The 14524-nt window shown below is 47.3% G+C and overlaps 4 protein-coding genes across 4 annotated transcripts; 2 read left to right on the top strand and 2 right to left on the bottom strand.

Annotated features, from left to right (window-relative positions):
- Positions 1-2137: 2137 nt before the first annotated feature.
- Positions 2138-4887, bottom strand: ASPWEDRAFT_33243 (exocyst subunit SEC10; the record flags this gene model as incomplete). Its single annotated transcript, XM_040833748.1, has 2 exons — positions 2138-2644; positions 2701-4887. 2 exons carry the CDS (start codon positions 4885-4887, stop codon positions 2138-2140), a joined length of 2694 nt encoding a protein of 897 aa, XP_040683720.1.
- Positions 4888-5550: 663 nt separating this feature from the next.
- Positions 5551-7175, top strand: ASPWEDRAFT_46775 (ditrans,polycis-polyprenyl diphosphate synthase). The gene is made up of 2 exons (XM_040836838.1): positions 5551-6263; positions 6335-7175. Exons 1-2 carry the CDS (start codon positions 5774-5776, stop codon positions 6922-6924), a joined length of 1080 nt encoding a protein of 359 aa, XP_040683719.1. The 5' UTR covers positions 5551-5773; the 3' UTR covers positions 6925-7175.
- A 1314-nt stretch (positions 7176-8489) lies between these two features.
- On the top strand, positions 8490-9702 carry ASPWEDRAFT_55526 (uncharacterized protein; the record flags this gene model as incomplete). Its single annotated transcript, XM_040838223.1, has 2 exons — positions 8490-9308; positions 9367-9702. The coding sequence occupies 2 exons, from the start codon at positions 8490-8492 to the stop codon at positions 9700-9702; spliced, it is 1155 nt and encodes a 384-aa protein (XP_040683718.1).
- A 1083-nt stretch (positions 9703-10785) lies between these two features.
- Positions 10786-13602, bottom strand: ASPWEDRAFT_121619 (putative C6 transcription factor; the record flags this gene model as incomplete). The annotated part of the gene is made up of 3 exons (XM_040829096.1): positions 10786-11461; positions 11495-13353; positions 13525-13602. 3 exons carry the CDS (start codon positions 13600-13602, stop codon positions 10786-10788), a joined length of 2613 nt encoding a protein of 870 aa, XP_040683717.1.
- Positions 13603-14524: the final 922 nt, after the last annotated feature.

The following is a 14524-nucleotide window of genomic DNA, read 5'->3' as shown; positions in this document are numbered from 1 at the left end:
ACGATAAGAAAAAGCAAAGAGAGAAGAAAATGGAGAGGGGAAAACGAGATGATTGATGAACATGTAGATAGATATGGACAAACTCACCGACTAAGCTCGGGATTATCGCTAGTCAGGGCGCTTCCATCTTCCATCTTCCTCTTCATCGTGTGCATTTCATCTTCATTACTCGCCCCCCCCCACTTCTTTCCCCCTCATGGAACAGGAACCAGCCTGTCTCCATTATCATCTGCCAAATCACACACAACAATGGCATCGCAAAGCTCCTCTGTTAGGCGTACTAGGGTCATCCGGGATGGCTTGGAAGTGGGAATCCTGTCAGTCTGACAGCTCATCGCCCCAATCCCAGCCAACAACGAAATACATAATAATTATGATAATGAAAAGACGTCAGTCAGCCTTGGATCAACACAGCCGCGAAATCTCATTCGTAAAAACAGATTGTATTGAAAGCCAAACTAAGGCACGATGGAGGAGAAGAGACGGGAAGAGAAGCGAAAAAGCGACGGACGACTGAAAAGATGCGATAACGGAGACGCTATTTTTGGGGCCTGTCACACTTTTTGGCCCGTCGGAGCTTTGGTCACCTCGAATGGTGAATCGCCAAGTTTCATCAAGAGGGGCTGTTTTTTTTCTTTTTTTTCTCGCTGCCAAAGTCATCCAAATTCATCCCACATGGTATTAATTTCCGTCTGTCATGGTTATTGTGCAAGCGCCCAGATCGACTGTTAGCCGCGTGGGCTGCTGGTGTATGTATGAAACATGTCTCATGTAAATATGTACATATACGTGTATATGAAGAGACAGATTAAGTACCATGGATGTCAGAAATTACAACAGGGTAAACACCGTGGTCCATGATGCCATATCCTTCCATTCTCTCCCCCTGCTTGGAGATAGAGAACCTTGGATAGATCATCTGTAGGGACGGGCAGGGAGTGGACCCCCACCGATCGACCACGGTAGTAGTAGATCGAAGGTGTTCTCGTCTCTGCGGGGATGGTTCCCTCCATCTCATGGTTTTGAACAGATCACAAGAAATCCCGAACACGTTCGTCTGAACTCTGACTTTGATGGCGATTCCCTCGAAAAGCAGGCGATAACTACCAGCTCCACTCCATCGCCTGTTGGGCATGCAGCATCGATACGCATGATCTGAGCTATCACAAATGAAATTTTACCCCGCTTCGTAAAGCCACGGAAATATTTCCAGAAACATTTGAAAATGCTTCATGCGATATCACCGAAGAACGTAGTTCATCTTGAACTTGAACAGCTTAATTTCAAAGAACAAAGAAGAGCTAGTCGGAGTAAACCTGCCCGATTGAATGTACCAACCAAGGATGCGATCCTATTACACTCGGGCTAGCTGGATGGGAACCAGGGTTGTCGTTTGGAGCTAGATCGGAGCCGAAACAGCTCCATCCATACCACTGTACAGTGTAGATACAGCGGGAAAAAGAAAAGAAGAAGGAAAAGCCTCGGGTATGAACACCAGCAGTTCGCAGCTTCTTACTCGAATCCACCAAGTGGTTCATGAACGAAGAAAGTAGTGCCATGACAGATCACATTTGTTGGTAACGTAGCCCACCTTTGCAAGACCCATGAACAGAATACAGCATGATGGAATCTTGGATGGAGTCAAACGCCAATACTGGAAACCGCCAATACCGGAAACCCCTCCCTCCCGGCAATGAAGCCGGTCGTATTATCCATATCTATTCTTCTTGTCGAGCTTCTTGTCGAGCTCGAGTGATAGCCATATTTAATGAAGGTTCCTGCTGAATGAGTCGTACCACCATGGGATATTGTGTAAGCTTATGGTAGACAGGGATCATGCTGGCAGTCACATTGACATGATAATATTCAAATCAAACATACAAATTAACCCTGCTGTATCGGTTGTATGCAAATGCTTTATGACTACTCCAATTCGACTATCGATCTTAAACAATAGCAAGTGTCTGGACGCTGGTTATTGTATAATTACCTGATAGAACAGTGAAAACCAACAGAGGGTATATATCTCTAACGCTGAAAAAATCCTCGCCCCTAGCCAAATGTGATAAGACAATGGCAGAGCAGCCAATGTATAGAAGTCCTGTAAGCATGAGACCGCCCTCAAATCTCGCGCAAATCAAATCACGTTGAGCACGCCCTGCATGGCAGCCGTATTTGAATCCTCTCGCCGGGAAACATATGCCCGGACCTCTTGCACGCTGAGACCAGCCTCAGCTTGACCGGCTCCTCCAGCACCGCGCCCAGAGCTGGCACCAGCGTTATTGCCGGGTCCTCCGGTGGCACCACTGGTCGCTCCTCCTCGGATTCGTTCTCTCAAGGCCTCCGAGCCAATAACGAAGAGACTGCCAACTTCCAGCAAGACATCTATCGCACAGCCAGGGCCCTTGATCTGTTCGTCAATGTCCCACGACTTGAGGAGATCTGCATACTGTGTCATGTCCTTTGTCACCATAAGACCTCCGGCTCCATTGACAGCGAACCGCTTGAAATGCTCTAACAGGAGACTGCGAGCCCCAAGGGCAATCTCCGTTAGCAACTCGCGGATGTTGGAGCCGGTAGATGGCAAGGAAGCCAAAGCAATGTTGTGTAAGCGTGTCAAAAAGGTGCAAATTGAAGCGCATGTCTGGGTCACATTGGTTAGTTGCACCGAAAAAAATAGCAGGGAAACATATCACTGACCGGTGTCTGCAATTTCTCCAACCAAGCTGCATTGTCTCCTTCTTTGGGGCGGAAATCATTTTTCTTTTGGCCAGACAAAAGTTTGCTCACCCATGTAAAAGTTGCAGCAATTGCCTTTTGCTCAATGGTGTTTATCTTTTCTTCAATGCGCATTGTCGTCAGGTTGACCTTCTTCTCCATATCCCGGCGAATTGTGATACTGCTAGTGGCAAGTGGAATGAGAACTGTATTTATACAGGTTACCATCAGATTGGTGATGCTAATGGCACTCCGGACAGCGGGTAGGTAGGCAAAATCAGGCTCGGCCTTGCCCGACTCTTGTGATGCCGCTGCTTCCAAAGCGGCGTCAAGACATACTTCGATATAACCTTCGCCCATCATAGATAGAAGAAGGTTCAATAGTGCAGAAACATCCTTGGGTGTGTCACTGTTGACACTAAGTTCCAACCCACGACCAACTCCTTCAGCAAGCCACTTGAGCATACGCTTCGCATAGGCCAAACTAAGGAGGCCATCCTCCTCTGTGAGCTTGATTTCTGTCGGCCGAAGCGAGTCCGTTGACTCCCTTAACCCGGCAACCTGCAGCAGCATTCGTCTCTGGGTTGGGGAAAACTCCGAGGATTCTAGGCGGTTGATATAAGCATCTCTGGCAGAGGAGAGGAATTCACTCCCGGACTTGGCCAGGGATGCCATGAAAGTCGTCGCAGCCTTTTTCCGACGAGCATGAAACGTAGTAAACTTGAACAAGAGTGATGTATACAGCTCCTCCAGGTTCTTCTTTTCCCGCTCAATGTAGGAGGACCCCACAAAGTAGGGCACAAAAAGGTCCTCGAGTTGTTGATCCAGGATCAATGCTGTCTGGGAAGAAATAGGGTCTGGGTGCTCAGTCAGGCCGTGAGATTTCAGATCATCAACCAGTGCACTGATATAACCACGGGAGCTTTGCAAAGATCGCAGAAAGGCCAGAGATGAGACCCCGTTGGCCTTTTCCAAGACCATCTCCAGCCTCTGCTGGATAGACTGTTGGAACACACGTTGTAGGAACTTCCCGAGCACCTGATCATAGTATGGAAACGCTCGCCGGATGATAGCTGATTCCTCTTGAACTACAACCTTGACCTCATCAATCAATGACTGAAGGCTGGGTTCCACTTTCAGAAGTTCAGCATCAGGGTCTGCCAGTTTGTCCCAGGATTCTGGATCCCCCCCCACCTCTTCTGTCACCAATTGACTCCGGTCGATGAAGAACTGGTGTTGATTGACGAATAAAGCAATAACACTTGCGCCACAGTTGAAATCCTGGAGCACAGTCGCACAATCTTTCATGCCCTCGAAATTCGCTTTTCGGTAGAAGTCGTCAAATTGTTTTAGGAGATCTTTCTCTAGTGTCTCCGAAAACTTTTCGATAATTTCGCGTGTGTTCCGGCGGTCAACATTGTCTTCTCCAACATCCGTATGCTCGTCCGTAGATGTGGTATTGGTCCCATATGCCCCGTTACTCTTCGCACTCGATTCATTCCAGCTCTTGGGGTCAAGTCTTTGGCTTATTCTCAACAATTGTCGCGCAATCTGGGCTGAGCGCACCTTTGCCTCACCAGTTCCAGACCTCCTCAGATTTTCTAGCAGTGTGATCTCTCCTCTATTGCTCACACTATCCCAGCACTGAAGTAAGAAATGAGCATCAAGGGCTCGGCGTCTTTGCCGGTCAAGCTCTTCCAGCCTCCGCCCGGTTTCAACAGCCATATTGCCAGTCCCCCCAGTCATTTCGCCGCCACTGGAGATGCCGGCTCCATTGAGTGACGTATCCAGTTGCTGGAATGACTCGATAGTCTGCTTCAGCTTTCTGCCTAGGATATTGACATTTTGTGAGTGTTGAGCTTCCGCCCTTCGTACTGCCGCGGACAGCTCATTTTCTCGAATCTCTAGATCACCGGACAATTCTCCTAGCTGTTGTTGCGCGTGCTCAAAGGTTCGGATTAGCGGTTTGGGATCAAACGGCTGGTTCCCACCGGTGGACCCAGCCGCAGAGCGACGATGCAGGATGGCAGTATCGGAGAGCTCCTCGATAAACTCCTTGACAATGAAATCCCGACTAGAAAAATCCTCGAGTGTGAAACTGGGCCCTCTGGGGAAGACGGAGCGGGAGGCGGGATTCGGTTGTGAATTTATGGACGCATTGTCCGGCATTTTGGTGGCTGGAAGGGATATCCTGCCAGCATGGAGAAAGAAAAGAGATGGCGATGGACAATGCACTCAAAAACAATCGATTCCACCGGACTGTAGCGTTTGCTGCATCTTCTGAGCGAGCGGATCGAGGGAAGCTCGAATTCCATGTTTGAGATGCGCGGAGTCGCCGGTCCTATTTCCACCGCCAATACTCCTTGGTTCCACGACAAAGGCTCCACGTTGCCTGTTGCTGGGTTTGGATACACAGATAAGAATGCAGCATTTACCATGAATAAAGTCATACATAATTATCTTTCTGGATCTAGCGGAGCAGTTAGCTCTAAGCTGCACTTACTCTGTTCTCATACTGATACTCATATTATCATTTAACAAAGCAATTGACTCAAATATCGTTCTTTTTCTAAATATACTCAAGCAAAGGCTAGGAAATGACATCATGTCATAAACTGATGCCTACATTAGTACTCCGTATTTGTCTTCTATTTCATTTCGAAGATACAGGGGATAAGCCATAGTTCAGCTGTTATGGAAGGGAAGCCACAATTGACGTAGTACTGCCAAGTGGCGAAGCCAAATACCACAATGCTGATAGGACAACGTCATAATATATCAGTTTAATTATTTATTCAAGGATATTAAAATAATTGCTAGGCTACCTAGTAAGAGCAAACCAAGAGGTTTTAGAAAATGAAGTGGGAAGAAATAACATAAGTATCATATTGTTGGGATTGTCAATTAGTTACAAGAAAAAAGTAAAGACCGCTTCGCCTTGTACGGAGTAACCAAGCCAACTTCAACCCCGTGCCGGATAACATTGCTCAGTCCAGCACCTAATCGAAGAACCTGAAAATACCTTACCTATTTCTAGCTGCTATACAAGATCGCCATGGTCTCCCAAAGAGACAGAGAGCTGCTGAGGAGCGATGTTCGTGCCCGAGGCGTGAAGCTCAGCGCCGCCGATCGCGAAAGCCTTCTGAAGCCGTATTTGCCAGATCCATCCGACCTCCCACGACGACAGAACCAGCAACGCAAGAATGCTCCTCGCAAGACTCCCATCCGGTCCTTTCTCAAATCACAACTATATCAACTCACTTACACGCTCATTCACATTTTCTTCGGAATCACGGTGCGCCTCATTCAGACCTACCATGCTGTCGTGGACCGCATTTTTGCCATCGTTTATTACCATCACCGTACTCCGGAGTTGATCCAAAAAGATGTGAAGGGATTGAAGCGCATACCAGAACATTTGAGTGTCATTCTGACATTGCGAAAGGAAGACGATGCTTTGGTTGTGTTGATGGACGAGGTGGCAGAGCTCGCTGCCTGGAGCGCATGCTCTGGGATCCCCGTATTGAGCATCTACGAGAAAAGTGGTATGTCAAGATGTCCAGTGGCCCTTTCATTAAACAGAGTCGGAATAAAAGCTGAGAAGTTATTTGCTTAGGGGTCCTGAAATCATGCATTCCTACCCTACACCAGGTCATCACGAGCAAACTTTCTTCTTACTATGGCTCACCCTCACAGCAGCCAACATTGCAACTCTTTGCTCCCCATCACCCAGTATATAATGTCTCCGAAAATGGAACTTCAACCAATAAACCTAACTCCAGACCCCTTACTATACTCCTTCTGTCCTCTACTGATGGTCGAGAGACGTTCGTGGACCTCACAAAGACGCTGGCGGAGATGTCACAGAACGGTAAATTATCACCTGAAGACATCACCATGGAACTGGTTGATGCGGAGATCAGTGAGATCACGACACATCCCCTCCAGTCAGCTGCTTCTACCACTGCCGACAGCCAGGCGCATGCTAGTGTCATTTCTCTCAAGCCTGAACCTGACCTTCTCTTGGTATTTGGGCCTTTCCTTAAACTGGACGGATATCCACCTTGGCATATTCGACTCACGGAGATGTTCTGCACGGGTGACAAGAATCATGGAGCTACTGGCTATGGTGAGGTAGTTGAATACCAAGGGTTTATCAGGGGCTTGTGGCATTATGCTGGAGCTCAGATGAGATTCGGACGGTAAAAAGTTGGTGTTTAAAAGCATACCCTGGTCGACCTTATCATCACCAGCCCCCGATCATCGAACGAGAGGAGGAGGGGGGGCGAAAGGCTCATTGCTAAGTGTGTATACCTAATCAGAATATTATTACTTGCATAATTCATCTCTGTATTTTGGTTTCAGGCATTAAAATACATGCACAACTTTACTGATATCTAAAGCAGGGTTCAAACTCCCGTGCCAGCTGAGCAGGAGTATACCGGGAGATTATTGATTGTATGATGCACTGTAGATTTAATGTCTCCGACTGGGGAGGCTACCAGCAACTACTTGATGTTAAATATATAAATAAATATTGATACTAGATAGAATTCGTGAAATTTTCGTCGTCGGTATATATTTCAAATTATAGCGAAGATGCAGATGAGATACAGGCATCCTAGATCGTTTCATCAGCTTCATACGTACATAGTACAGTAATTCTCGATTTATTGCTGGTACATTATCATGCAAATAATCTACAGTCGTTACCTGGTTTCTTTCTGGCCTTCTGGACTGTTCAGTGCCCCATAGCGACACGTTATCCCGGCGGTCTGAATGACGCAAGACAGAAGACAATAAAAACTCAAGGGAACAAAAAAGTGCCAAATAGGAGTCTTCTTTTTCTCTTCATTATCGTTCATGTAAACAACCAACATCAAATATCTATCAAACAAGATTTAGGAACTGATTCCCCTGACGACTCCAGTATTTATCATAATTGGCAAAGAACACTGCTCTTTGATCGGCTTGATCAACTTGCTTCATTTCAAATTCTCCACTGAGTGGCACTGACAGTCTGGCTACAGGGGTTATCCTGTTGAGAAGCAAGTAACACACGCAGACACGGCCTTGGATTGACGACTATCACTGCCCCAAACGCTCAAACTCGACGACTATTGGGACTCGTCATGGGAGTCCCAGCGTCCCGCCGGTTTTAGGGCAGTTGTCGGGACCCATCAGTGACCACTATCGCTTGCGTTTATTGCGTCGCCTCCCCAGTCCTAGACCGTGTTCGACCCTCGTGCTGTTGAGGGGACCAGCCGCCAATTTGAAGATCGAACCCTCTTTCCCTGCGACAGTGCGACTTGTTTTGCAAATGAAAAAGAAAAAACGGGGCAGTACCATGGTACCATGGGTCGTACCTGCCCGTCAGTCGTACTGGTCGGGATGATTATCTCACTTTAATCTTTTATTCTCCTCTTCTTTTGCTTCTCAATAGATTCTCATTATAATGGGCTGAAGTTTCTCTCTCTTTTGCATCACTAGTGCTTAATTGTGAGGATTTTGTTTGAATTATCGCCATGGTTTCTCTATCTGCCTGGATCAGACACCCACGACGCTGGGTTTTCGTCGTCTCCCCCATTTTGGGTCTCTTCCTGGTCTATCATCTTCTCCAGACTCGTCCAAATGCCTTTGTTGATTCTCTGCCGATTGCGGGCGAACAGGAGGAAGAGGCCGTCTCATCATTTTCGCCTGCTCCTGATAGCGATAACAGCAGCACTCCCGCCATTACCACCGAGGCTACCAGTTGTAATTACATCCATGGGATGGAGGATATCCTTGTCGTCATGAAGACTGGTGTCACAGAGGTGCGGGAAAAAGTCCCTGTGCACATCAACACAACACTTAAATGTGTCCCGCACTATGTCATATTCTCAGACTATGAGGAGGAGATCGCCGGTGTCCGTACCTATGACGTCTTGCGCAGCGTCAGTAATGAGACAAAACAAGCAAATCTGGATTTTGGTATATACAATCGATTACACGACCAAGGACGAGAAGGACTTCTGGCTGCTGACTGGCGGGATGAGGCTAATGGCCCTTTTGGAAAACCGGGCAACCCAGGGTGGAAGCTGGATAAATGGAAATTTGTGCCAATGATGGATGAAGCGCTGCAGGTGCGACCCAATGCCAAATGGTATGTGTTCATCGAGGCAGATTCCTATATGGTGTGGCCGAATTTGGTAGCTTGGTTATCCCGGCTAGACCACAAAAAACCATACTATCTCGGGGCTCCGATGCAAATCGGCAATATTCTCTTCGCCTACGGTGGATCTGGAATAATTCTTTCAAACCCTGCAATGCAAATGGTCTCGAAGCACCGAGCTGGACAGTCTACAGAATTGGAAAAGTTCACTGCCGACAACTGGGCGGGTGATTGTGTGCTGGGAAAGGTGCTACACGATGCAGGCGTACGTTTGCTTTGGTCATGGCCGATGTTGCAAACTGCTCGCGTATGGGAATTGGATCATTTCGCTGAAGGCTATGGTCGGAAGCCATGGTGCTATCCAGCAATTTCTTACCATCACATGGATACACAGGATATCGAGGTCATGTGGCATTTTGACCAGGAATGGTTTGGAGATGTAAGTGATGATTCCCTGGTCTATCTGTTTACTGGTCTAACCAATGGATACAATGTAGGGGAAAAATTCGTTATTATTGCACGGCGACGTTTTCAAAAGGCTGATCCTCAACGAAACGTCCAATGAACATGACAATTGGGATAATTTATCCTCCGAAAATGCTAATGAACAGCATAAAGATTTGGTTTTCCAATCGGCGGATGACTGCGCGAAACATTGTGTCCAAAATTCCGATTGTCTACAGTTCTCTTTCGACAGCGGCAAGTGCCTGACGTCAAAAACAGTCATTCGGGGCGTCAACCATGCTACGATGCACTCCGGCTGGATGACAAAACGAATACATATGATTTTGAAGAAAATGAATTCGTGCCCCAAAGTGGAATACATTACATGAGACACGAGAGCTATATCTGTTATAAATATCTATTTTTGAGCCGGTGATGTGTATATGATATGACCTTGCATTGGGATAGGAAATTTGCATTAGTCTGCTGTGCGGGCTCGCGGTGGTCTTTTTGGGGAGTATTGGAGTACAAGGCATACTATTAACTTGGATTACTAGATAACTGCTAAAGCTAACAAATTCATTGCGTTCTATGATGGATATCTGACAGCCTCCTATCGATATAAATCCATCACCTCATAGCCAAAGGGTAAAGAAGCCTTGAATAATAAAAGCTTATCCAAGACGTGCTATGTCCACTCCCCCCCTCTTTGGAAATTTCTATTACGCTCATAGATGAGCCAGCTATGAATAGTCTTGTTCACCAGACACGGTCCTTTTCTGGGCTGTGATACAGGGGCTTCCTCTTTTCACTATTTTATAAAAAGATATCTAGGACTGATTTAGCATATGAGTGAAATAATACTACATACAATAAAACTTCACTATCATCTGAAAGGTTCCCTGTGAACTGAACCTTTGTATGTATATACACGCATCTTCTATATATATTATGTTGAGGCGTTTAGCAACATCTGAAACGAAACCACTGCAGGTTAGTATAAGGCTAAAAGCCCTGTAATAGATATATTCGATCCAACGCTCCTCAACGCCATCCGACCGGCATCTCTGGTGGCTAGACATCTTCGCCTCTACCAGGAGGGGCTTGTGTTGAAGTAATGTATGGCCCCCAAAAAACAAATATGACCCACACAATGATGCCGTCCGATGAGATGGTCGTATAGATTCAGGTGGCCGCTAATGAGGCTGTCCTGTAGATTGAAAGTATATGAAGGTCTTAATCTGCATATAATTAGCCCCACCTCATATAGAGAGATCGACGCGACCTCACCATGGAGTACCGTGAAAAATAGAGAACAGACAATATTTATTTATTCCACCGTATCTTTGAAAAGAGGAAAATTCATAATTCTGATTTTTGATAGAACCAGTAGTGTTCCCATGCTGTAGCACACTCTTATGATGAAACAAATCGGAGAATGATATCGTTAAATGTGGATGTCCACGTTGTGCTCAACCACTCATCGTATTCTCTGTTGGCTCGCGGAATGTCTCTGGAAAAAAACCTGGTGGGGGCCAAATGTCTGCGATGGATGTTGGGTGGACCAGTGGCTGAGACCCCACTAGTCTGTCTGGATCATCACAAAACGCTTGGAATGTGTTATCATCTATGAATCCAAAATCCCTCAGGCCCGCCTCGCGGCTGTTAGCCCACTCGGTGGTATCCAGATACGCCAGGTCCTTGAAGATGGTATCGATATCACCTGTTGGTGAGTTTTCACCAGGATTACTGGTATTGAGCATCATGTTATCGGTCATGGAGCGATCATTAGGGCCTGTACCAGACATCATCGTATTTGAAACAGATGAATCAGGAGTTGGTGGCTGGGGATGTGAGGTCGGTGGGACTGCTACCTTAGGCCTATTAGTTGGCGTGGATTTGTCCATGAATGTCGGTGTTCCATCCATAGGTGGTTGAAGAGATACGTCCATCATGGACAAATCCGCATTTTCCATGGCCGTGTCCTTCGGTGTCATGTACTGTCCATCAACTGGGATACTGATACCCAGAATTGAGCTATAGTCTGGATTAGCAGGGTTTGCCAGCATATGTCTTCTTGCCTGTGGGTGCATTGGAGTTTCGCCTTGCAGCCCCTGGGGTCCTGCGGTAGACATTGCCATGGCATCACTAGGGAACCCATTACTCGACCCACGCGCAAACCCGTTCCCATCTGTCATTGGCTGCTGGAAGGAGAGATATGATGTCTCTGGCAAGTCCTTGGACTGATACCAACGCTCGATATCCGTTGTCAATGATCCATACACAGGCCACACCGGACTGAGCTCGGATGTTCGTTGTAGAAGTGCTTCCGTCCAGCGTGCAAAGGGAAAGGTGTCTGATTCAATGTTATTCCGCAGTACAAATGCCTGTTCAGCGATCGTATGTAAGGAAAGTTCAAAGATCGGAGGAAGACCACACATCTGAAAATTTTCCAGATGCTGTGTTATCACTGGGAGCGCCCGGTATAGGAGTTTCTTTGCACCTTCAATAGCGGGTCGTTGCGAATGATGCAAGCCGATTTCCTGTGGAGCAATGCGTAGGTAGAGCCAAAGTAGCGTGGCAGTATAAGTTAGGCCAAGGTAGGTTTGGTGTGGGAGTAAGGCAGAGTGTCGCTCGGGGTAAATACTTTCAGGCCCAATCAGCCGACATGCTAGCGGCAGATGGCCATCCCACTGCTTCAGCTCCAACACTAATTGCTGGGAGAACCCTTGCATTTTGGGCCCAGCCGACGCGTTTCGGGCGATCTTGTTTACCACGCTGGCCAGTTCAACAAGACGATTAAAGCAACTGAGGGCAAGCAAAGGGCCTCGCCGCGGGGGATTTTTGCCTGGTGTGGCTTCCATAGGTGGCAGGACATCCGCCCAGCAATTCCACTCCTCCAAGCCGTCCTCCTCAAGCAGAGTGACATTCGTCAGGTCCCGAGGATGCATACAAGGTCTTCGAGAAAGACGGAAAGAGAGCAGGGAATCGATCACAAAACACCCGAGAAACACAGCCTTGCCCTGTCTCAACTCCTCGGATCGTCGAGTGTCGGTAACTGTACTGAGATCCATGGCAACAGCCATATGCACGGCTTGGCTGCTCAGTAGCCAGGCAGCAGTAAAGTCTCCCAGACCAATGTTCACCAATGACAATAGCAAAAGTGACTGTAGGTGTCCTAGCTCATACCGCTCCTGCTCTGGTGGGATCAGTTTCCGCGCAATTGAATAATACTCCCTGGTCTTGGAGAGCAGGCCCGACGGCCCATCACGTGGGTAGCCCTGGGATTGGGAAATGGTGTAGCTCAGTATTGCCCATAGTGCAGCATGATCACCAGAGCCAGGAGACACGCTTGCCACGGACAGGGGGGCATTGGCGTAGAGATAAGAGGCGCGAAGAATGTTGTGTTTCGCCACAATGGGGAACCAAGAGTGGGTGATGGCGAAATAGGCATCTAGCAACTGCGATGTCTGGGGAGGAAGTCGTAGAGAATTAAGGGGATTATTGGGGTGCGACACGGCTTGACTGTCGGTCGGTAAAGCTAGCCGGGCTCTTTTGGTACGAGGAGAGACAGAAGGTTCGACTACACGTGGAGCATCAGGCCCAAGAGGAGTTGAGGTACGATCAACGCGGAATCCCCATTCTCCATCTAAAGCAGAGATGTCTTCATGTTCTTCCCGGGATCGTTTGCCCGAAGTTTGCGATGACGATGGCGGATCGGAGTTGGACAGCATTTTCTCGAGCGCGCCATAGAGGCGACTGGTTTTCCAAGACTCATGTAGGCTCTCTGAAGCGCCATCGTCTGTCCACAGCGACATCAACTTGTTCCTCCGACTAGTCGATTCAGCGGTGACGCCTAGAAGGCCCAGCATGGTATCCTCAAAACCATCGATGTTGCAGAGAGACAAAGCCCAGAGCTTCTCTAGACCGCGAACATAACCTTCGGGCAATCCGCGCTTCTTTGCATGAGGATCGTATGAACAAGTCTGGCCCGAAGCCTGGCAGGCGGAGCAAGCGGGACGAAGGCCATCGCATTTATCCTTAAGACACAGCAATTTTGGATGTCAGCATTAGACGGAGAGCTCCCGGCAGGTTGTTGAACGAGAGAACTGGCCACTCTCTCTCCATCTCTCTTCGAAAGTGTCTTAAGAGATAAACAGAATAATAATAAAAAGAAAAAGAAAAAGATAAAGAAAAAGGAATCAACTAACTTTCTTGCTTCGACACCTATCACAGGCTCTGGAAACCCTCTTGCGTCGAGGGGCTTTTGGATCGGAACCCTCGTCCATGGAGGAGGGTCAGTTAGGGCGGAGAGGGCATGTCATGTAGCAAGGAGATCGAGGGAAGACGATCAGCAGACCAGCGATATTAATCAACTTGAGAGAAGCCGACTTAAAAAGATAAAATAAAATAAAGTAAAGTAAAGTAAAGTAAAATAAAATAAAATAAAATAAAATAAAATAAAATAAAATAAAAAGAGGGGGGAAGAGAGAGAAGAAACAGTTGCAACTAGAGTGTAAAGTCAAATGATGTCGCGAAGAGTCTCAAAACCGCATGATTTCCACGGCATTAAAAAAAAAAAAAAGGCGCAACCGGAAGGTCAGAAAGGGAAGAATTGCGCAAGGTTGAGAGAGAGAGAGAGATAGGATTTCCCAAATTGGATTGACACAGCCACTACAGGGTCCTTTTTTTCTCTCTTCCTTTCTTCTTTATTATTATTACTTTCCTTCTGTAAATCGGCTTTTTCCAGATTATAATTTTTTTTTTTTTTAAGCGAGGCCAGATCGAACGGAGGACGCGGGCAGAAGCATCCCGAGGCAAAGATGCACGGCTTCAAGCCTAAAACATCGGGGCGAAAGTCGGGAAGTGGTTCGATGGAGAGAGACAGAGAGACAGTTCCGACGGATTTCCCCACATTCAGCACCCCACGACACCCCACAATGTGCTTTGCTACAGGATGCATGGATGTTTAGTATGTCTGATAAGGAGGTGTATGGGACACTGAAGACTATTCTTTAGTCATTCATTCAGACAACCTTCCATTGGTATGAACTCAGGTTGGCTTTATCCTGAGCTGGTTGGAGACGGACTTAAAGAGTCGAAAGACGGACGGTTTTTTCCGTAGCCGGTTCTTCCCTGCCATTAGCCCCGTAGATACGGAGTACTCCATATGCTAGTAGTAGTACTAGGAGTACCTGGAAGAACCCGACG

Source organism: Aspergillus wentii, assembly GCF_001890725.1.
Source record: "Aspergillus wentii DTO 134E9 unplaced genomic scaffold ASPWEscaffold_10, whole genome shotgun sequence".
Taxonomy (NCBI): domain Eukaryota; kingdom Fungi; phylum Ascomycota; class Eurotiomycetes; order Eurotiales; family Aspergillaceae; genus Aspergillus; species Aspergillus wentii.
The sequence above is the reverse complement of the archived record's forward strand: the minus strand, read 5'-3'. Positions and strand labels throughout refer to the sequence as shown.